The sequence below is a fragment of the Podarcis filfolensis genome, assembly GCF_964270895.1.
Source record: "Podarcis filfolensis genome assembly, chromosome: 4".
Classification (NCBI taxonomy): domain Eukaryota; kingdom Metazoa; phylum Chordata; class Lepidosauria; order Squamata; family Lacertidae; genus Podarcis; species Podarcis filfolensis.
Genome location: NC_139607.1, coordinates 54,902,708 through 54,925,263, shown reverse-complemented (window position 1 = coordinate 54,925,263; position 22,556 = coordinate 54,902,708). Strand labels below are relative to the sequence as shown.

The window sequence follows — 22,556 nt, the reverse complement described above, 5'->3', positions numbered from 1 at the left end:
TGCGCTAGGCTGGATTGTGTCTTTCAATGTCCTTCATTAACCTTCACAACAGCTATTCTTTTGAACACAGTACTGTGAACATCAGTGAAATAAAAACCCTCACACAGTTTCCAAAATTCATAGTGTTTATTATCTCTAGTATCATATTATATTGCATAAATACTCTATCCTTGTTATATGTCTTTTTCTTTTTTTAAAAAAGTGATAACTTAGGAGATCATATTAGCCAAGAAATATAAAAATAAATAGGTTCATTATATGCATTTTATTACCAATTATAACCCTTCTCAGAAGGGAAAGAATATAAATACTTATAAAGTACGCATCCTCTATAGCAATATATTTTACTATATACATATGGAGAGCCATATTCTCTCATAGTCTATGAACTAGCACATCCTTTTTAAATATGCAGGGACTGGCATACTGCTGTGGATGGACCTGCTATCCCGCAGCAATCTTCCCTGCCGTACAAGTGATTCAAACAATGCAAATTTATGGGGTGCCATGTATTAAGCAATTTTCTATCCATAAAATTCCATTAACTCTTTGCTGAAAACATAAGAATATTACTTTCGACGAGGTGGAGAGCTGTATCTGAACAAAATGGTGGCTGTTAGATAACTCAAATGGTAACAATTTAGGAATATGTTTTCATGGTGGAATCAGGCACATGCATGTGCTCCAAAGCTAAATTTGGGTTTTGTTGGAGTCCTGTGGAACAATTGTGGGCATGAAGAACAGACACACACACAAGGGAGCGATCAATCCAGGGCAGTGAGAACAGTGTGCGGTTCTCGAACTGCTACCATTCTAACTCTGCAGGTTGAGCATACCAGCTACAATGAAGAAAAAGGATCTAATTAAATCAAAAGGTTTTAAGAGCACTACATTCTAGTTATCAGATTTTACAAGCAAACATCATTGTAATTGTTTGCTTCCTGGTGGAAAATATCACTCTACTGTTATATAAAACTACTGATAGCAGCCATGAACAATATAGTTTCCCCCCCCAAAAAAATACTGTTACGTGTGTTTTTTGCTTTTGTGAGGTAGGCAAGAGCTGACCAATAATTAAGCTTAGAGGAAAATGGTCCTCCCTCTCCAACTTTGATTAAGAGAGGGATTTTATCAGTACCACAAAACAAACTCCATAAGTTTTAACAAAAAACCCAACTCTCACTAAAACATTGAAATGTTTGTTTAAACTTCTTTGGCCACTGCCTATGTTTTGTTTAATTTGTAACAGACTTAAAAGAGGAAATTGTAATGCCTCAGGACTTTTACCTGCTGAAGATGAAACAGCTAGCAACTAATATTGTTTTTTATCAGATTTTCAGTTGACGTGGCTTTTTGTTTGGTTTTTTGTTTTACATTTCAGTATACTATTTAACGTTATTTGCACTGTTCCATCTCAGTGGATTCCCTGTGAATTTTCCATGCGAATTACAATTGCTACCTCTCAATAGTTCATTTTCAGTGCTTTGGTCTGAAGGGGAAAAGAAAACAACCAACTTTAGCTTCCCCAACCTGTTACGGTTTAGCTGCAGTTTGTAACATTACAGAAGTCTATTAAATGCTTAGGTTTCTTTGAAATGTCACAGCTTTCGTTGGACAATGTGGCACCATCAAAGGACATGCATCTTAACAATCTCTTCTTGAAGCCTTTCCCACATGTCTTAGAGCATGGTGACCAGTCTCCCAGCTGCCACTGTGGGCATGGTGTGTCTGCACACGGCCGGACATCGCTTGGCTTGAGTTCTTTTGCACAGTCTGTGGCAGGCTGTCCATTAAGGTCTCTGCACTCTACAGATCTCCTCTGCCAACCAGTACCACAGGACTTAGAACACTCTCCCCATTCTTCAAAAATCCATTCAGATAAGATCGTCTCCTGAATTGCATTGAAAGAATCAGTCTTTTTGCTGGGAGGTTTCTCGGAACCCGCTTTCTTCACAAAATAGCTGTATTTGATCTTAAGTCGAAACGAATCACCCACGGTAAGGACCTGTATTGTTAAAGGTTCCTTCAGTGGGCTGAAGCTGCGGATTCTTTCCAGAGGAGCTGAGGAGCCGCTGTATGTCAACACACTGCCTTTATGGGTGATGTCTTGCTCCACAGTTGATAGTGTATAGTCACCATTGAGAATGTAGGTTCCATCTGCAGCTTTAATAGCAAGGAAGCTGCCGTCCTGCCTGATACCTCTGTGATTCCGTTGTTTAACTTCTATGTTCGTTGCCCCAGCAGGGATCACAACAACATCATGATAACCAGGTCTAGAGGTAAGAAAAAGAGGACAGCAGTTGAGTCTCCAGTATATCCTTATTTACTCAAGGATCACATTAGGTACAGAAACTTATGATTGGCTAGATCTTTGCAGCTTCAAAAGTTAAAATTCCTGTACATTAATGCAAGCTTTAAGTAAGCTTTCGATTTTAAAAGATGAAAGTTTGGTCCTGTACATTAATGCAAGCTTTAAGTAAGCTTTCAATTTTAAAAGATGAAAGTTTGGTCCCTCAGCTGAACAATACAACTGCTCTACAATCCTAGTGGATAAGACATATCTGTAAGCTATTAGGAACAGTTAAGGATAAAACCCCACATACCTGGAACTAGAAAGTGTTCCAGACACTTTCTTGCAAGTAGATCCATTTCCTCCACAGACGCCACATTTATCAAACTTCTTACTGGAGCCTATGATGCGATCACAGCCAGCTTTTACACATTGCCCCTGGACACAGACTGAAGTGGACTCTGGGCTACACAAGGTTCCATCCACCACCTTTAAAGAAAGCAAAGAACCCATGATTAGAAGGGCACACATGTGTTCGTACTAACACTAAACATTTTGGGCACCAGGTACAATCCATCCAGAGTTAAACACTTCTTAATCACAATAGTTTCAACGGAGGAGATATTCAGTGGTCCTCACTGAAAATCAATAGTGGAAGTCATAATAAAACTATAATTTTATTGTCCTTGTTCAGTGAGTGTGCTGCATGTGTAGAAGTGGGTTTCCATAAACACATGACTGGCTGGATTCTGGACTACATGCATAGAAAGGTACTGCCTAACTGCTTCCTGGATTTCTATATCCAGCACTTGGGGGTTGTGCACATAGTTTGTGATCATTAGGAACTGTGTTGGTATAAAACTGAACAGAAGTCCAGCTCTGTAAGCTAAGCATCTGTGAGGATTTTGGAGGGTTGGTAGGGAATGTGGCAGAGTACAGTCTCCTCTTCCCTCTCAGAATTTAAGCTTCCCCAAATCTCTCACATTGGTGTTCAGAACTGACAACACTAAGTTCTTTCTTGGGCAGTTGCTCATGCATAGCATCACGAAGACAGCTCACTGCTCCTTGCCTGTCTCTCTAGATCAAAAGTTATCAATTTATATTCTGTAACAGCAACAAACAGACTTTGATCTTCCAGCACGTGTCAGCAGGAGCCTAATTAATTTCTTCAAGGATCAGGAAGTCAGCATATAGCCAAGTAATATTTCATTATGAAGAATACGACTATACCTTACTTTAAGCTTTGAGGGATGAGTTTTTCTGACTAATAGCTCCAAAATTGAAACTAAATCGAATAAAAAGCATTTTATTACTTTTTAGAAGTTAGATGTTTAGTAATTAGGCATTGCTATGGCGTAGAGGGAGAATGAAGGAACCTGCTGGATCTTAGAAAATGAATAAATTCAGATACCATGTAAAATATTTTCAAAGGTATTTTAAAAATAAGATATAGAAACAGAATGACTATGCACGCAGATCGGTTTGCAGTGGGAAGATTGGACTGCAGTGAAGCAAGGGGAGTGAAGCTATTTGAATAAAGTGTTAGTTTCCATATTAGGGTGTGCCTCTCTAAGCAATTGTTAGGAGCAATAAAATTTAATGGCACATATAAAACTTTGCCTATAAGTAATATGCACCGACACTGACACCAACACCCACCTTAGGCTGAAGGACAAAGAAATAGCCAGTGCCTTTTGCAAGGCAGGTAAGCTTGCATCTGTCTTTGGGAGTGACTCCAGCAAACTTGGGTGTCCATTCCACTACAGGCCCAGTTCCAAAAGGAGACTTGGAAATGTCATTGTGAGTCTCACACTGTTCCTCCCTGAAGGTTTTGCCTGTGTACAGAAAATACATTTATTAGGCATTTTGAAGATATCACAACTACATTTCTTTTCTATTTGAGAAAAAACAACAACTGATTGTAACTTACCATTGTTGTCTGGACAGTCTTCAATGTTGCACGACCTGTACTGCACCCGCTTTCCCTCACAGTATTTCCCGCCGTTCTTGGGAACTGGGTTGTCGCACTCTCGCAGAGAGTACTGCACTCCACCACCGCATGTCCTGGAACACTCTCCCCAGGAACTCCATGATCCCCAGGCACCATGAATAGGGGTCTACATTTCAAGACACAGAAATAAGCCCACATGTGAAATGCTTTGGGGGAAAGCATCAACCATTAGAAACATATTTTAGGCTGCAACTCTATGCCCACTTTCTAGTGACTGAGGCTGCGACCCTATGCATGCTTACCTGGGAGTAAGTCCTACTCAAGTAAGTCCCACTTATTTCTGAGTAGACATGCATAGGATTGCACTGGCACAGGGTCTGCTGGGTCCTGACCTGGCTATACTACCAGGTCATGTGACAGCAGCAGGGCAATTTGTTATACCAGCCTGGCAGCTAGCCTAATGGAGTGTCATTTTCCTCTGCTGCCCCTGCCCTAGTTGGCATGAGTGGCGTGACTGTGGTGGGGGCTATGCTGCCCCATTAGGTCATACTGCTGCCAGTTGGATGCTTGGACTGCCCCCTTACTTCTGAGTTAACACACACAGGATCACTATACTAAGCTAAAATATTTAGATTTATTGGAACTAAAAACTTGAGTGGCCCAGAGTATTCCTAATTTGTTTAGCCACATCTTCATGATGCATTTTAAATTGTTGTGCATAGGATCTTGAGGTGAAGGGCAGGTAGCAAATCAAATCATCATCATCATTATTACTATTAATTATTATTATTATTTATATTCCACCATTTCCCCATTCTGGGACTTAGGGCAGCTAATAATAATTACACTGCACATCATCACTCTTGATTAGATCTAGATCTATATTTTCAGGGGTTTTTTAAAAAAAATAATAATCATACTTACATCATAATGCTTCCTGTCTGTCTTCTCAATGCACTTGCCATTCATGCACCACTTTTCCTCTCCACAAGTGGTGCCGTCTGCCCAAGGGAAATGCTTGGTTTGGCACACGAGCAATCCACCAGACATGCCAGTACACCACAAAGTTGTACATGTGCTGGCTGCATCAGGACAGTGTTTGGAATCTTCTCCAAATGTGAACTGGCACTGCCTATTCACATCATACTGTGTTCCAGGCAGATCAGAAGGGAGTTGGATAGGCTTGTGAGGCTTGTCCAGCAAACACTCGCCTGGAGAAAGGGGGGAAAAGAGTGATGGGAACCTTTTGTTAAAAAAAGTTGGGTTGCTTTTCCTGAAAATAGAATAGTATCAGAAAGAGATTTGAGGGATTTCTGTTCTGAGACATGCATTCACTAGGATTTTATTTATTTAACAAAATGTACTGTAAGAAAATACGTCTAAGCAGGTGCAACAGAGATCTGTTGAATGATTGCATGAAAGTGATCAAAATAATGATTCAAAAGCACTGAGGAACATAGGTAGCAGTCTTAAGGCCACTGGGCCCACGCAGCTTAGTAGCCATGTTTACTAGGGCTGATGGGATTTGGAGTCCAACACCATATGCTGGATGGCAGGTTCCCCATCCCTGGTATAAATGGATTGGCAGTGGCTCACTGGGGTTTTAGACATGATGGCCCTTTCCTTGTCCTACCTAGAGATGCTGGCGATTGAGCCTGGACCTTTCTGCAGGCAAAATGTGCCTATCTTTGCAAAGTCATTTTTATAGCATTTGTAGTGTGCAAAGATGGGCACATTTTGCCTGCAGAAAGGAATGTTTTAGACTATTGAAGTGAATCTGTCAATATTTGACAACATATTTTCAACCATAAAATGGAAGTTGCCATTGAACTTCAGATCACCCCTATGATCTGGCTAGTATAGCATTCTGTTTCCAGTAACAACCAAGCAGAGGCCTCTAGGAAATGTGTGTTGAGGTTTCAAAAGCACCAGTCCTTCTCTATTTGCCCTCTCTCCCTAATACTCAGGAGCATGCTGGACACGAGCACGGGGACTGCATTTGTGTTACTATGACCAATAGCTGTCTGATACAGCTGAAGAGCAAGTAAAATATGTTCTTGACATTGTCACAACAGTATGGATATCACTTACACACAAGCGTTTCCTGTCTGGCTTAGATAACCCACCCACATGGCTGAATGAGCCAATTGTGTGGGGTTTTCTCATGCAGTCAACACCCACCCCTTCTGGAATGATGCCACTTCTGTGGGAAAGACCATCTTTTAAATAATTTCCCAGATGTGTAAAAGTGGTCTAAAGGGCAAGTAACAGCAGACTTATATTAGAAAGCAGCATAACGAAGTGCAGAATTGTTTCAGTAAGCTGGAAATTAAAGCGTTAAATGTAAGCAGTATATGAACCCTAGCATTACAGAGATAAATTGAAACCACGACTTACCATGGCCATTATCCAAAAACGTAGTAATCATATAAGCACTGCACGGAGACCACGGCTGGCTTCGATCCAAGTTGGAAAGCATAGATGCCATCATATGGGAGTCCCTGCTTACACCATTAATACCAGCACATTGCTTTGCATCGTCATGGGGCATACTGAACACATGGCCTGGAAAAAAAAGGTAGCATCATAAAATCTGCTATATACATTATGACTCATTAAAATTACCTTCTGTTACACTAAGTATTAAACATCTGCATGGATGTAATTTTGATGTGTACTACTGGAGAAAAGAAGTCACAGTTTAGGAGTCCCAAGGACAAAATGATAACAGAGCAAGTTTTGTGTCAGGGTTGCAAGGCCATCTGCCAGGGTTGCAAGCAGCCAAAAGCTGCAATTCAGAGTATAAGTAAACTTTGAACAGAAGACCCTCTCTTACTTCCTTTGGTAATTCACATTTGGCCAATGGATCCACAATAATGCCCCGTGGAATAAGGCTGCATAATGCAGCATTGGAGAATTTTGAAAATAGTTCAGATTGGACTGCTCAAGAATTTCTGGCACTGTTTTTCATGGCGACAAAACTTTTTTTGCCATGTGTATTTTGAGGGCAGAGAGAGTAAACCCTCAGCCATCTTGTTTGGAATAGCAAGAAAGCTGCCCTTCCAAAATGTTATTTGAAAGAGTTTTCTTCCCCACTCCTGAAGATCAAGTTTGGGGATGGAGCTCATTGCATCTCCTCCACTTTGCTGAAATGCCAAAAAAAAAAAAAAAAAAAAAGAAAAAGAAAAAAGAAAAAAGAAGAAGAAAGGTTTTGGCAAAACACTTTGATACAGCACTAATTAAAAGGCCCCTTTCCCCTCATGATTGTTCTCCAAATGCTGCCCAACTTTATGCAGATTCTCAATAAGGTGGCTGTATCACTTCAGACTACACACACCTATGGTCTTGTTTCTTCAGATTACAAGTGGAAGGTGGCATAACTGAATGCTTCTCTAGGGAGGCGGGGAAATCAGAGAGAAGGGTTCTGACCTATCCTCCTTAAGATCTAGTTTTCTGTGTAAACTGATATTTGGTTGTTGTTGGATGAACACTCAATAATGCATGCCCCCCACCTGTATTCTGAAGAGGAACAACCCAGGCAAAGGTTTACCACCTCATTGAGAACTAGACCACAGTAACAGAGAATCATGCTGATTTAATAGCTTAAATGCAGACTAAAATGCATAATGTATGTTTTAAAATAAATCATGGCTGCCACAGATCTCTCTTGAATCTCAATTACCTAATTCATGAGTGGCGGTAAAAGCGGCTTGCAAGCCATCATCTTCTATGACAGAGCAACTGCGGTTTGGATCACAAGCTGTTCCCACATCAGCCATCCCAAGTGTATCACATGTCTTGGCACCACAGAGATCCTATATAAGGAGAAGAAGAGCCAGTTTCATTATTAATTAGGTCAGGAGCTTAACCTTGGCATGAAGAGTCTTACTTTGGCAGTTTGCCTTTCCTTCTGGAAAGAGCATTAATGCTCAGAATTTCAACAGGTATAAAGATAATTCTCTCTTGGAAGGACTTGCACAAAACTTTGCTATGCTAATTGTGGTAGTCATGCTGCAAAGAAATATATTTTAAGTCAATAGTGTAAGTTTCCTATGGAGGTTTTTTAAAATAAACTGTTTGGGTAATTATCCCACACCATAATGTATGAGTTTTCCCCACCTACTTTATGCAGTTGTGTGGCAATGGAAATTTACCTAAAACTTCTTGTGAATGAGTTCCAGGTGGATTTGCCGTTCAAGCAGGAGCCAACAAATCTCACAAATCAAATTCTCAGCAGTATGCATGCTGAACTACTTACTTTCTGTAGTTTCCAAATGGGTGAAATTACAAAAAGTATAGCAAGTAAAACTGGTGCATTAACATATTTCTTCGCTGACTGGATCTTTGGAACAATATTTCTTAAAAAATCAAATGAAAAGTTTCTGGATGCATTGGTTCCAAAGCCTTATGATAAATAAGTAAATAAATGTATTATTATTTTTTTAATTTTTAAATCCTGCCTTTCCCCATCATGGCACCCAAACTGGGTCCCAGCTGGTCACCCATCCAAACACTAACCAGGCTCAGACCTGCTTAGCCTCAGCTTAGCCTATGTACTTCCAGACCATACTCAGGAAATCTGCCAAACAAACACATTCCTTTTTCATTCTTTTCTCCTTACCTGTCTAGTGAAAAGAATTGCAGTGTCATAATGCTCAGGATGCCGGTCACTAGGAGGATTGTGTTGCTTTTGCCAGTTGCAGAAATTTTTTAAGGTAAGCGCAGCATTTGAGGACACATCAGGCCCCTTCTGCTCATCATAGATGACCATTATTTTCACTACCACCAGACTGACAGAGTTCCGGATGCTGGGATGTTTATACAATTTGGCAGCCACAGACAGGAGTGTCAGAAGATAATGTTTCAGCCCATTGCCATGGAACTCTGCCATAGATTGGTCAGCTACAAGCAAGGTTTCCACATAGCGATGGCTTGACACAAATCTTTTCTTCCTTGTACTTCTATGTCCTGTATTTTAGAAAAGAAAAATACTTATAAATAGCTGACTGAGGACTTGTTTTATACCTAGAGCTTGAACAGTAAACATTTCTGACAGAGTTTAAAGTAGCAAAGATGCAACATATTATTATTATTAAAAGCAAATTCTATAATTCTTTTTCAATCCAGGCAATATTTCCATCACAGGTAAAAATATAAATCTCCCTTGCTGCTGTGAATCATTCTTCACAAGCAACCTAGGCCAAGATTCAGAGTCTAGAAATAAGAGGCTGACTCAGGATCAGGTCCAAAGTCTCATCATGGATCCATGCATGTTACACATGCCCACGTTTCTGTGCTTGGCATAATACTAGCAGTGGGGTTTCCCCACTTTTCTTGGAAATGGCACACCTTCATGCTGATGACAGCTGCTTTCTTGGTTTGGAAACAAAATTCCTTGCCTGCCTGTAGGAGGAGTTATTCCTCTAAGAAAGGGAAATTCTTCCCCTATTACTGCCAGTAGAGAAGCGAGGGATCATATTCCCTCTGCAAATGGGTAATGCCTCACGTCTCCATTGAGCTCCCTGCTGTTATAGACAGGCAGAAAGATGCCCCACCTTCCTACTGCTGTAAGTTAAGTGTGCTGCTGACAGACACAATTGCTGAGCCTCCTAAACAGAATAGAAGTTTGTTGTCTTGTTGATCAAATGGTAGGCTTCAGTATGTGGAAGCCCAGCTCACAGCCACTGAGGAAAAGCTTTATCCTTTTTGCATTGCTCGTTCCGCCCTCAGTTTTAAACTGGAGTGTGATTTCCATGTAGAACAGCTGTAATTCTATTAAAAATAAAATTTGTACTTAAATAAAAGCAAAGGGTATGTATGGAACCAGGAATGAACATACAATTAATTTGCTGTAGGATTAAAACGACTGGAAGCATGCTTGGAAGAAGTGCCCTCCCCCCTTTCCGGTAATAAAACCTTAGGATTATGTCATGCTGGCACTGGAAATCAAAAGCCTTGACTAAGATTGTGGGGCTCCACGTGGAAAGCAGAGTGCAGGAATAAAAGTTTGTGCCAAGCAGCCAATTGCTACTGTGACCCAGTTCTTGTGACCTCACTGCATCACTTTCTATGCTCCAGACACTGTGCCCTTGTCTTAGTCCTAGTGCCTTTTCCTCTACTTTCTCATTGGCTGCATGAGTCATATTAAATGGTCTTCATTCACAAGCCCTTATTGGGCTGGAACTTCCCCTTTGCTACACCTGTGTCCAAAGGCATGGTTGTGAATGATCATACTGTACAGCAATTACCACAATTTTAGGATACTTTTGTGTCAATAAAGATCTGCCTTTTCTCCCCCCCCCCCATGAGCATATACTTGAGGATACAGTGAGCTCGATTCACTATTCATTCCTTCCCCTTGCCCCGTGTAATTTGCAGTGGAAATTTCCTAATCATAAAGGCCATGTAAATGAGTGGAAGCAGCAACAGTTTTAAGTTGTTCATTTAGCTACGGGGGCTGCCCTTTCCTGCCCATGGAGCTAAAAGCAGCTTTGGGAAGGAGTGACTGATTTAAGATGAGGAACGATACAAGGTAGGAAAGTATATTCAAAAAGCATTTACTGCTGGAATTGGTGCTCAAGCTTCAGAAAACCAAAGAGTGTCCTGTGTCTGTGTCATCCATAAAGATCCAGGGATGTAGATGGAAATTATACCTGAACTACCTCCTCTCATTCATATTTTGGAACTAGCAATGGTTGTTAGATTACTTATTTCTGAATAATTCTGCATAGGTTAAGGCTGCATTCCTATGCACACTTATTTGGGATTAGCTGCTATGTCTCTGGGATTTGCAAACTGAGCAACCTAGGATCAGAGTGCAATCTCTAATTTCAATAGAGCGTATGCTTTATTGTTCAGAGAGCACAGATTTACATATTTAGGACTCAAGAGTACTATCAATGTAATTTGATGTAGATATGTTTATTTATGAGTTACAATGTAATTTGCTGGATAATTGTTTCTTAGCCAATATATATAGGATTGCATCACCACTGCTAATTGCAAGGTTCTGCCTTGTTTTAACTGAAGGGAAACAAAATCTCACTGCATTTAGGATATGTTCAGTGTAGTCCAGTTTACTTAGTAATTGTGTTTGGGACTGTAACCCAGGCTCTAATGAATTGCATTTCGACCTTAGCCTGAACATTGTGCATTCCTACACAAGCACTCCTACACATGCTTGATTGGCAGGATGACCCCATTTAACTCAGTAGAATTTATTTCCAAGCAACATAGGATCAGGTTGTGTGCTCATTAATTTCAATTCATATTCTGCTAAAGTGGTCTCCACAGTATTACCCCTGACTCCTATGAGGTTATGCTAAAATAAGAGGTTTGCAGACTATGATGGACCTGCCCTTTTCATTTATTTTGAACCCCCTTACGATGATCTTTTTAAAAGGTTAGGGTCAGCTTTCCTCCTTATGTGAACTGCAGACTATTTACTTTTTAGAAGCTTCTAATTTTAAATGGTAGAGGGGCAGGGAATATAGTAAGCACTTTTGGGGGGAATATTCTAGAACAGGTGGGCACAACTTGGCACCCGACACTGGAATAATGGATCCACACACCACATTTACTCCAGAGCAGTCCCAAATAAAGACCTCCATGTGGACAATAAATGCAGGTCATTATTGGGCGACGCAATCCTGTACATGTTTATCGGGAAGCCAGTCCCACTGCCTCCAACAGGACTCACTCCACTTGCATAGGATTTAAACTGCTTGGAAATGGTGCCTGTTGCAATCAATGGAACTTCCAAACAAACACTCTTAGAATCTAAAATAAGGACATTTCTGAAGAGCTTATTCAGTCATACAATCGTTGCAAGCATTCTTAAGTGCGACGGAATGCAAACTCTGGAAACCACACTTACTTCCCTAAGCACAAGTTAGCTTTGTTATAAATCTCTCTCTCTCTCGCTCTTTTTGCACCCACCCCCATTTTTTAGAGTGGCCAATCGGAGGAAGTCGACTGCAGCCGTTGGACCACTCCGGGCGCTTTGGAAAAAAAGTGCGGCCGCCCGGGCGCATGCGTGCCACGCCGCATCCCGCTGACGTTCCCACAGAGCCTGAACTCCCTTGGCTTGGAAGTTCAGCGGCTTCCCCGCCAAGGACAGCCAAGTGCAGGGAGGTTAATACCTGCGCGAGCCGCGTGCTCCGGTGCTGCTGCTCCTGCTGCAGCCGCCGCTTTCTTCCCTTCATGCAGCTGCGGCCGCCCTTCCGCAGCCGTAGAGGGGAAATCGGAGTCCGTCACTCCGCACTTCGCTCCGCCGTCTTGCCGGGGGCTCCTTCTCAGCCGGCGCCGCAGGACGTGCAGCCGAAGCGGCTCGTCTCCTCCTTGCTGGAGGGAGGCGTTGGCCGGTTGAATGAGGTACTCGACGCCGCGCAGGTAGAAAGCCCCGCGGAGCCCTCCGCACAGGCTGAGGGCGGCGGCGGAATGCGCGTCGCCGTTGACCGTGCCGGAGTAGAAGCAGCCGGCCAAGGCGCCCGGCTGCTCGGAAGCCTCTTCCTCTTCGCTCCGGGGCCGGCTGCCCACGTACTGCAGCGTCAGGTCCGGCGCCAAAAAGCTGCTGTCGGGCTGCAGCTCCAAGCTGAGGCGCTCGCCAAAGGCGTCCAGGCGGTAGAGCCGCTGCTGCCGCCGCCCGGCGGAATCCAGCCTCACGGGCACCACCAGCGCCTTCTCCTCCTCGTCGGGCTGCCGCGGGCTGCCCCGAGCGACCAGGCAGAGCAACAGCGCACTCAGCGCCAGGCGTGCTGCCGCCCTCTCCATGCTGTGCTGAGGTAACTTGCGGAGGAGAGAAGGTACAAGCGAAGACGCCCCGAAGGCGGGCGTGGGCTCGGGCAGTCCAAGCGCCTCAGTAGCACCTTCGAAGCCCCGGCGCTCCTCTCGGGACGACTCTTGAGGCGGGAAGGGGCGCCGCCGGGCTCGCCTCGTCAAGTGAACTCTCGGGAGTCCGCTGAGGGAAGCAAGCGAGGCGGGTCCCGGCTTCGCGAGCGCCGAGCTGTTCGCCTTGAATGCGAGCGCCGAGGCAGCCCGCCCTGCCCTTTATGGGATGCGCTCGGGGGAGCCCCCCTCCCCCTACCCGAGGAGGCGGGACCCCCGTAGACAAGCTTTGAGCTCACTGCGTGCGTAACTCGTGGCTGCTGCTGCAGCTCCTCGCTGGCGCTGGACGCCTGCCTCCAGCCCTGGCCGGCCGCCACACCCTCCGCGAGGAGGAGGAGGAGGGCGGAGGCGGGGAAGGGAGACGGGCCGGGGCCGAGGGGGAGATACCTGCTCCGAGCACGGCGGCTCCCTCCGCTCAAGCCGCCTGGCCGAGCAACGCAGCCCCGAGGCCGCGCGCCCTTCCCCTCCCCGCCGCCGCTGCCAGCAGCTCAGGTTTTCCACGTAGGAGGCGCCTGCTGCGGTCCCTGTGTTCCAGGGAAGGGAGAGTTGGAGGAGGAGGACGCCGAGGGCAGAGGTTTCCTTGAATCTCCTCCACCCAAGAAGAACTCCGACGACCCTTCCAGATCTTTGGGCTTCCCACTCGCTCTCTCTAGTTTGCCAAGGCAATTTTAGGAGGACAGAGAGAGCACACGTCGTTTTAGCACACGAGGCAGTGTGTAAGATTCTAGCAGGCGTCTTGTTTGATCCAAGGTACGGATCATTTCTCCAAAGGCGTCTGCCACTCACCTGCTGTGAGATCCTTTCTAAAGCGGAGCGACAGTGGCCCACGCTAGCCAACATCTGTCCAGTCCAGCTTGGAACAGGTTAATTTGTGGGCGCTGGATGTGTAAAACGCCGTTGCATTTTTACTAGCTTTTTTATTGTACAACTCTCACTTGTTGCAGCACTGTTGACCAAACCAGAGGAGAAAGGGTTAGGTGAACAAAATACACTAGAGCTAAATCATCTGTTTCCCCTCCTTGAAATGGACAGTGGTGTGTGTGTTGTTCATTTGACCCTCATAAATTTATTTTCTTACTCTCAGATCAGGGCTCCTTTGGAAAAGGAGAACTAAGGGTATGATGAAAAAGGTCTCCAATTACAGAGCAAGAACAGCATGTCCTAAAACAGAGCCTCACGAATGTGATGGTTGTGAGAGTGATGATTTTACCTATAGCTTCCTGTTCTTGCACAGCTCTCATGACAGCTACAGTCTGTTGTACACCTGTACTTCTGGGAAGTTTGTATTATTTTAAAAACCACTTGAACAGGCACATTTGCGTATGTGCAGCAGCCAATAAACTTGTCTTGAAATCCCAGCTAAACTCTAGAAGTACAGCTAATCCACTTAATTATTTATATACAACATGCTTGAGATGTCCAGTATTTTGACTGCTTCTTTCCTCACCCCTCACCCCAGTTAAGGGAGGCCTCTTCTTAAGACCCAGGGCAAAGAACAATCAGACACATGTCTGAAACATAGCTGTCAACTTTTTCCTTTTCTTGCAAGGAATCCTATTTGGAATAAGGGAATTTCCCTTAAAAAAAAGGAAAACGTTGAAATGAACAGAACTAGTGTGGTTATTGCTCAGCTGCTAATAGTTCTGAATCCAAAGTTCTCCATTGCATCACATGCACACTACACATTAGGTTAAACTTCAGAGAGTTTCCTTCCTTCAGTTGGCCTTTGCACAATGACATTTCAGCACAGTCATTCTAAATCAAGGGCTTTTCTCCCTAGATCCAAATGGAAGACTTTGCTCAGCAAAGTATATCAGGACACGTGAGTTGCATATTCATTATGTGGGATACATGGTAACCTACATGTATATGTATATTCATACCACAGTGCTGCTTCAGTTGGAGCTATACAACTTTCAAGGTTTGTTTCAGATGTGTATTTTACAACATATCAAATTAATTATGGTAAGATAAGCTTTTGTCTAACTGCTACATTTTCACCCAGATAATCCACACCCCTTGGCACCTTTCTAGGGGCAAGTATAACTTTTTCAGCATACCCCTAGAACACCACTATATTTACACTGAGCCAAGGCACATTACTAGACTAGGACTATTTCACAACCAGATAAACCTGAATCATGGTAGAAATGTAGAAGACCTTCCAAATGGAAGACACTGGTACAATGGGTGTATGTGGAAAATCCCCTCTGGAATCCCCTAGTATATATTGGGAAAGTGAAACAGCAAGTTTATTTCAAAATGAGCATTGTGCTTTCAATAAAACCGGCTGTTGGTTGTCCATATGCTTTCTGTGCATTACATCATTTAAAATGTTGTGTCTCTTTTACTTGGAAGGAAGTCCTTGTAAGTTTGATAAGATTTATGCCCAAACAAGTATATATTGAAGCTTTTGGTTGCTGTCTTAATCATACTTACTTGGAAACAAGTGTCTTCAAGTTTATATTCTAAGGAAGTATTATTCTAAGAAATATACTTCCTTCTGTTAAAGTAGAACAATGAATTACATCATGTAAAAGACAACATTACCTATACTTTTAGAATTATTAGATTGCTATTGTAACCACTTAGCTGCAGCTGCAAGTATTTTTAAGTTGTAATGGTAATTTAAGCCCTTCTGTATGCAAATACACCCCTCCACTGGTTAAGCTTAATTTACATAGGTGACAACACAGTTTTAATGCTATCTTGTATAACTTCAACACTACTTGTGTGTCTGTGCGCACGTGCACATAAGCACGTGTGTGTGTGTGTGTGTGTGTGTGTGTGTTGGAGGCTGGTGTGAAAGATACAGACCACCTTAAACTTTTTGACATTAAAAAGCTATCAGTTTCTCCACCAGGTGGCACTCTGCTATCAAAGATTACTTTCTAATAGTGTTTGCTGCAATAGATGCTGAACTGAAGTTAGTGGAAGCATTAACATTTTGTTCTATGGACTCAGTATTTTATTACAACAGTTTGTTTAACACTGTCACACTGTTTGTGTAGTATCTGATGAATAATTTTAGGAATGTAGACACACTTAAGAGGCAGTTTTTTCTGCTTGGTATTTTAAGGCTGAGTAGCAAATTGAAATCCCATTGAAATCGATGGGTACTTCTGAGAAGACATGCATAGGATTGTGCTGTAAATTGGAGAAAAACATGCCATTGGGACGTGCAGTACAAAACCTTGCATTTTGTTAGTCAAGCAATTGGGTAAAGTTCATATTAGCAGACAAGTGTTTTACCTGTCTAATAAAGCAGATGGCTGTTATAAAAAGACCTCAGGGTTATACCTCACTTTAAAATGTACTATTGGAATTTAAGGCTCATTCACACTTTTGCTTGTGTCATGCCAAAAATTACGGGTCCAAGTGGTTTTCAGCTTGGCTCACACTTTCTAGGCATGGGTCCAAGTGGGGACAAGAAGAAGATCAGCCCTTAGTCTCACTGCTACCGAAGGAGTGTTCTTTTAGGTCCTTTACACGTGTAATCTGAAGAAATTCCCACTGCATTCAGTGGGGGTTTCTCCAAAGTGAGCGAGCATGGGATTCCATCTATAGGTTGAAATTCTGTATCCACTTGCTTGGGAGTCAACCCATCCATCCCACTGGGATATTCAAGTAGACATATATGGGCCTGCACTGTTAGTATGGCTTTAGTCCCATTGATGGCGGGAACTAAGTTCAAGTAGTTTAGTCTGGATCAGGCTGAACAGTCCACCTTCTCTGCCCCTTTGCACCTGGCTGGGAGTGGGGTTGACTTTCAGTCCCACTGCTAGTGAGATCCCTGCCAGCAGCAGTTAATAGAACACTCCACAGTGGGGCTTCTTGGGCTCTGGGCTGGACTGCTTCTGATCCTGTCATGTGACAGCTTTGAGTTCAATTGCTGCATCAGCTCCAGGCTCACAAGGTGATCACCCTGCCTCCCTCCTTAGTCAGTGTGTGCAACCCAGCTGCGAATGTGGCTGATGGCCCTACTGCTCAGCAAATCCTTGCTGCACTGGAGCAGCGGGGCGGGGGGGGGGGCAGCTCCCTAATTCACTTAATGGAGTCTTGAGGCAGGGGATTAAAGGATGGACCAGCTGACTTTGGATGGGATACAGAATAATTAAAATAATCAGCTAAAATAAATAAAATAAAATACAAATGGAATGATTTTGGAAGGATTAAGGATGGGAATAGAGCGACTTGGATAAAAATAAAGTTTGAAGGGGGCTAATGGACTAATCATTAATGGACCAATGAAGGAAGAGGGTAAACTGAGGGCATAAGTTAATGTATGCATTCAGCATTTAATTAATTTCTGCTTTTCTGCATTTCTGCATTTCTGCTTCATGCCACTTTTTTCACTTCGGCCAGGCTCTTTTTTTGTTTGTTTGTTTTTTTGCCATGGGGCTTTTGGAGGGTTGGTCATGGCTCAATGTAGTCTTTTGCCTGAAATAGTTTAGCTAACCCAAATCTCCCCATATGAACCAGCCTGCGATCTTATGCAGAAACCCTTCTGCACACCCAAGGAAGGTGTGGAGGGCAAGCACAAGAGAACAGGCCTTCTCAGTAGTGTCCATCCCCACTCCCACCCCACTTTGAGGAATGCCTGGTGCCATCATTATCATTTTTTCAGGTGTCATGCCAGGGCATTTTTATTCACTGAGCTTGCATCTTTTATGAGACTATTTTGCTCCATCCAAAATTTCTCTGATACTGTCATATGGATAGTGAGTGCCAGTTTTCCTACCTCAAAAATGGTTTTATAAACCAACTTTCTATCTGTGCAGTTTGTGGAGTTGCTTGGTGTAAGCAGAATGTAAGATCTTACAAGACATTCAGGTGTCAAGTTGAAGCTTAGTACATTTTCTATGTGGAATTATTGCATGTCCAAAGTGAGTCTGAAACCACAGTGGACAAATATGTAGGCAATTGTGACTAAAGTGGTGGTTGTGGCATTCTATTTACTAGATGCATACCCATTTAGAAATGTGCCTACCCATTTAGCTTATTTTTGGGGAAAAAGAAGAGAGAATATAAATGAGAATACACACCACCAGATGGCTCACTTAGATCAGGCAACTGCTCATTTTGATGAGGAAATATTCCAAAACATTTGAGTAGATTTACCAGTTCTGTAGATGTGAGCTATTTGCCATTCATGCATGCTCATGGGTTTGAAAATAGGGGTGTGCATTTTGATACGGTATTAGCTTTGTTGAATGTTAATGTTGGTTTAATGCTGTGGAAGTTAGGTAGTAGTTGAAAATTCAGCTGCAAGTGTTGCATTAGGGAACAATGTTGCATTAGGTGTTGCATTAGTTGAACATTAAGTGTTGCATTAGGGAACAAATAGGAAACAATGTTATGTTAAGCATGCTAAATCTTGGTCATGTTCATTTTCAAGACAAAGCAGCTGTGCAGGGGTCCAATCCAGTTCATGAGCACATTACGTGGATAGGAGAGGTTTTTCCCCTCTCCTGCCAATTTTAGCTATAAATTGTCCCTCTGGCTTCTACTGTTCATTTGAGGTAAGAGTTTTCATCAGATAGGTGAAGTCGTTCATTTAGTTTTTTGCCTCATTATAAGATATCTTATATTCTGATTCTTCAGTTTAGGGGAGAGCAGAAAGTCCCAGGTTCAGTCCCTAACATCTCCAGGTGGAGCTGCGAGAGACCCAGGTCTGAAATCCTGGAGGGCTACAGCTAGTCAAAATAGGCAATATTCAGCTGATCTAGTATCAGGTAGCTATCTATTTCCCTAAAGCTAATACCCTATTTTTCTCTGATAAACTTTGCAGGATGCACACGTTAGTAGATAGCCCACTAGCCTTAATTAATGAACTTTAATTTCAGTTTGTCTTTCAGCTTTAGAATGATCCTGTTATAAATTCTATCAGCGTAAGGATTTTTCAAAGCGTATAATCATGCAACACTCTACCTTATCTCTACCTCTTTTCTTAGATCATAGATGCTTGGAAAAAAATTAATGTCTGCTTGACACTAACAGTTGCTTTGACTAGTCCTGTGGACCCAGGTCAGCTGTCCTTCATCTATTTACACAGTGACTCTGATCCATCAATAGAGATTGTTCTGCTAACAGATACTATAATGTTGATGTATTTCCCCCTTTGATGAGCCTCCAGCTTACATTCTTAGCTGTAGCATTTGTCTGAAGATTAATGTCTGGTAATATGAGCGTTCTCATTTTGTCATGTGAACCTCACTTCCTTCAGGCATGCTTAATATTTTGACTATCAGGAATATGTTCACACTAGGACTGAATGAACTTCAAGTTTCAATCCTTGTTTAAAGTGATTTTTAATCAGTGACATTAATTTATAGATGGTTTGGGTACAGCAGGGCAGCCTGCCTTCCTGGTCTTTGTGTGCATATGGTATGTGGAGGGCTCCACTAAGTGTTCTAAATTGCTTTATACTACAGCCTATGTACCACAGACAAAACAGTTGGTTAGTGTACTAAGATGTGAAGGGGGCTTGTGAGATGGATGTTAATCAGTAGCAACTGGAAAGCCCAAAGTGCTGCCCAAACAGACTGTTCCTGGTACCCTTTTGGTGGATAATGGATCTAACAGCCTTTAGAGATGATGTGTGTGTGTTTGTGATTGTAAGACACCTGTTGTACCTTGAAATCTTGTGTTTACTCAGAAGTAGGGTCCGCTGCAGTTGATGGGGTTCTCTCAAGTGAGTTCTCATTGGGGTGAGGATTGCAACCATAGCTGTTCTTTTGCACTTGGGTGAGGGATCTAGAAGTCCTTGTTTACAGTTCTGTGCTTCTGCTTGAGGATTGTCACATTTTCATTGCACTCCAGCTGCAGGTTTTGTTGCTTGGAAAACACTATTTGTTTTGGCTCTTCTAGAAGGGTGCTAAGGGAAATGGCCTGGCTTTCAGTAGAGGTAGGGTTGCCATACAGTGGTACCTCGGGTTACAGACGCTTCAGGTTACAGGCGCTTCAGGTTACAGACTCCGCTAACCCAGAAATAGTACCTCGGGTTAAGAACTTTGCTTCAGGATGAGAACAGAAATCATGTGGCAGCGGTGCAGCGGCAGTGGGAGGCCCCATTAGCTAAAGTGGTACCTCAGGTTAAGAACAGTTTCAGGTTAAGAACGGACCTCCGGAACGAATTAAGTTCTTAACCAGAGGTACCACTGTATTTCAAAAAGTAAAATTTCTGGCACCCACAAAAAAGTGATTTTATGATTTTTGAGCTGTTTCTGCTGCCTTTCCCACTGTGTTGCCATACATTCGGGTTTTTCCTGACATTTTGTAGATTCGGCAAAATTCCTCCCTGGTGCCATTTTTACACCTGAAAACCAGGACATGTCAAGAATTTTCCTGATGTATGGCAAACCTAAGTAGAGGGGAAGGTATCAGTTACCTGTCATTTCTCCATTCTGAGCTTCTTGAGCAAATGAGACAATTTTTAGATCTGTTGGAAAGTCCAGCTTAGAATTAAACGTTCTAATCACAGTCTCAGCTGTCAGGTGGTAAAGCAATACAATTTAAACAGTCCTCTTGGAAAATGACAGATTTGGAAATGCATGTTCTACTTTTCTAGGAGTGAATATTTTGATGAACTTTAGACTCTCCCACTAATTTCAGTAAGGGAAATAGCTTCTATTTTCTTTTTATCCTTTCCCATAATGAGAATTGCATGTATTTCCCTCATGTGGTCCTTTGCAATAGGTCTAATATAGAAGTCATTGATACTCTAAAGAATAACTACATTGTGGAAGAACAAAATGAACTATATTTTCAATGAATATAAGAAATCTAAATTCACCTCAATGTATCTTAGCTTACATCATCAGCCTTTCATCAGGCAACTTGGGGAGAGAGCAAATACAAAACAATTGTTAGTGTGCCTCAGTGCTTGGATTGACTCTCTTCCATGTGTTGATGGCTACAACCTGCAACACAATGTAGTATAATATAGTTGATTCTGAAGTAACATCTCCAGATTGGCGTAATGCCATGAATATGCAGCTACATCAGCAACGAGAGTGTTGAACTCACTCCTATGCATTGCTTTAAACTACTACCTTGAAATGAGCCATTTATCCTCTTAGTTTATTCAATCATTTAGGTGACCCATTATTCATTAAAATCAGTCGAAAAGTGGGGTACAACATTAAGGACGACTGATGAGACGAAATGAGGACGAAATGAGAAGCCAGGAGGAGGATGGCTAAGTTGCCAGAACTGGCCCAAAGAAGGTTTGGATTGCCCTGCTACTGTTGTAGTCAGCATGTGCAGATTCTAATCAGAAGTGCTAAACATTTTGAACAGAAACATCCAAAGGCGTTTAACAAAAATCTGCTTTACAAATGTACATACTGTACATTTTTACCTTTCATGTTGATGTCAGATGAATAAACAGATGTGTCAAAATAGCCTGGCCTGAAAAGTATAAACAAGTTTTTTTTTGTAAAAAAAAATGACAAAAAGTTGGTCTGGCTATATATTTAACTAAGAGGGCCCTCCCAATTTTATTAATGTACTTTTTCATGACTTTCCAAAAACAATGTTTTTATTGTATGCTTTGAGGCAAATGCAAAATAAAACAAGATCACGGAGAACAGATTTTAAAATAGTAAAAACAGTGGCTTAGTGCATGAAATATAATTGTAGAAAACTATTCTGCTTTTACTGGTGTATGCCGTATGTTTAATATAAACATGGTGTCCACCAAAGAATCTTGGAAACTGTAGCTTGCTCCCCATTGAGTAACAATTCCCAGCACCATTAGCAAACTCCAGTTCCAGGGTACTTTGGGGAAATGTGTTACATGTGCATCAGCTGTATGCATGTCTCCATACTGCACAGTTCAGTTAAAGAGAAAATAACTTTATTTGTCTAATTAAGTTCGGCTTTGATCCCTATAGTGTTGAAAGCTTGACATTTCTACAGATATGAAAAGTAAGTGTTACTGCCTTCTCGAGAAATTTGTTTAACTACTAGAACTGCTAGTTCAAATCAGCCTGTTTTGCAACAAGTTGCCTTGGCTGATATCTGGATATGTAACTGGACAGTAATTCCAAATAGTAATGATATTTGGGTTGGGTGATAAAACTGGAATAGCTGCTGCTACTGTTATTGTTAAATAAAATATTTCAGACTTGCCCAGTCCTGTGAGCCACAGCCTTGGAAAAGCCACAAGGCATACACAAACCTGGCCCTTGAAAATGTGGGTGGGGAGAGAGGTCCTTTCTAGCTGGGGGTAAAAGTATCTGAGGATGTTGCACAAAAGGCATTTTGAAGTGGAGTGTAGGTGGTTTGTCCTATGAATTTGTTTTTGGATTAGCAGGCAACTTGGAAAGCGTGCTGAGGGAGATGTGCTCTCATTGGGGAGAATGCACTGGAGTTAACAGAATGAGGAACCTGTTAATAAATAGGGATGCTGGCATTAGTTGATGA

General features: G+C 42.4%; 1 protein-coding gene across 1 annotated transcript; it reads right to left on the bottom strand.

Annotated features, from left to right (window-relative positions):
* Positions 1–107: 107 nt before the first annotated feature.
* On the bottom strand, positions 108–17,269 carry ADAMTS1 (ADAM metallopeptidase with thrombospondin type 1 motif 1). Its single transcript, XM_083611274.1, has 9 exons — positions 12,383–17,269; positions 8,863–9,209; positions 7,924–8,056; positions 6,639–6,806; positions 5,166–5,452; positions 4,221–4,407; positions 3,950–4,125; positions 2,604–2,779; positions 108–2,273 (listed from the first exon to the last, which is right to left on the bottom strand). The coding sequence occupies exons 1-9, from the start codon at positions 13,011–13,013 to the stop codon at positions 1,541–1,543; spliced, it is 2,838 nt and encodes a 945-aa protein (XP_083467400.1). The 5' UTR covers positions 13,014–17,269; the 3' UTR covers positions 108–1,540.
* Between the last annotated feature and the right edge of the window lie 5,287 nt (positions 17,270–22,556).

What these genes read in the sequence shown, in the direction of transcription:
- ADAMTS1 (XM_083611274.1), bottom strand. Translation starts at nt 13,013, where the DNA reads ATGGAGAGGGCGGCAGCACGCCTGGCGCTGAGTGCGCTGTTGCTCTGC. An exon ending in GGAGCACGCGGCTCGCGCAG is followed by an intron (nt 9,210 to 12,382) that starts GTATTAACCTCC and finishes TCTAAAATACAG; the next exon opens with GACATAGAAGTACAAGGAAG. An exon ending in CAGACAGGAAGCATTATGAT is followed by an intron (nt 4,408 to 5,165) that starts GTAAGTATGATT and finishes CTTGAAATGTAG; the next exon opens with ACCCCTATTCATGGTGCCTG.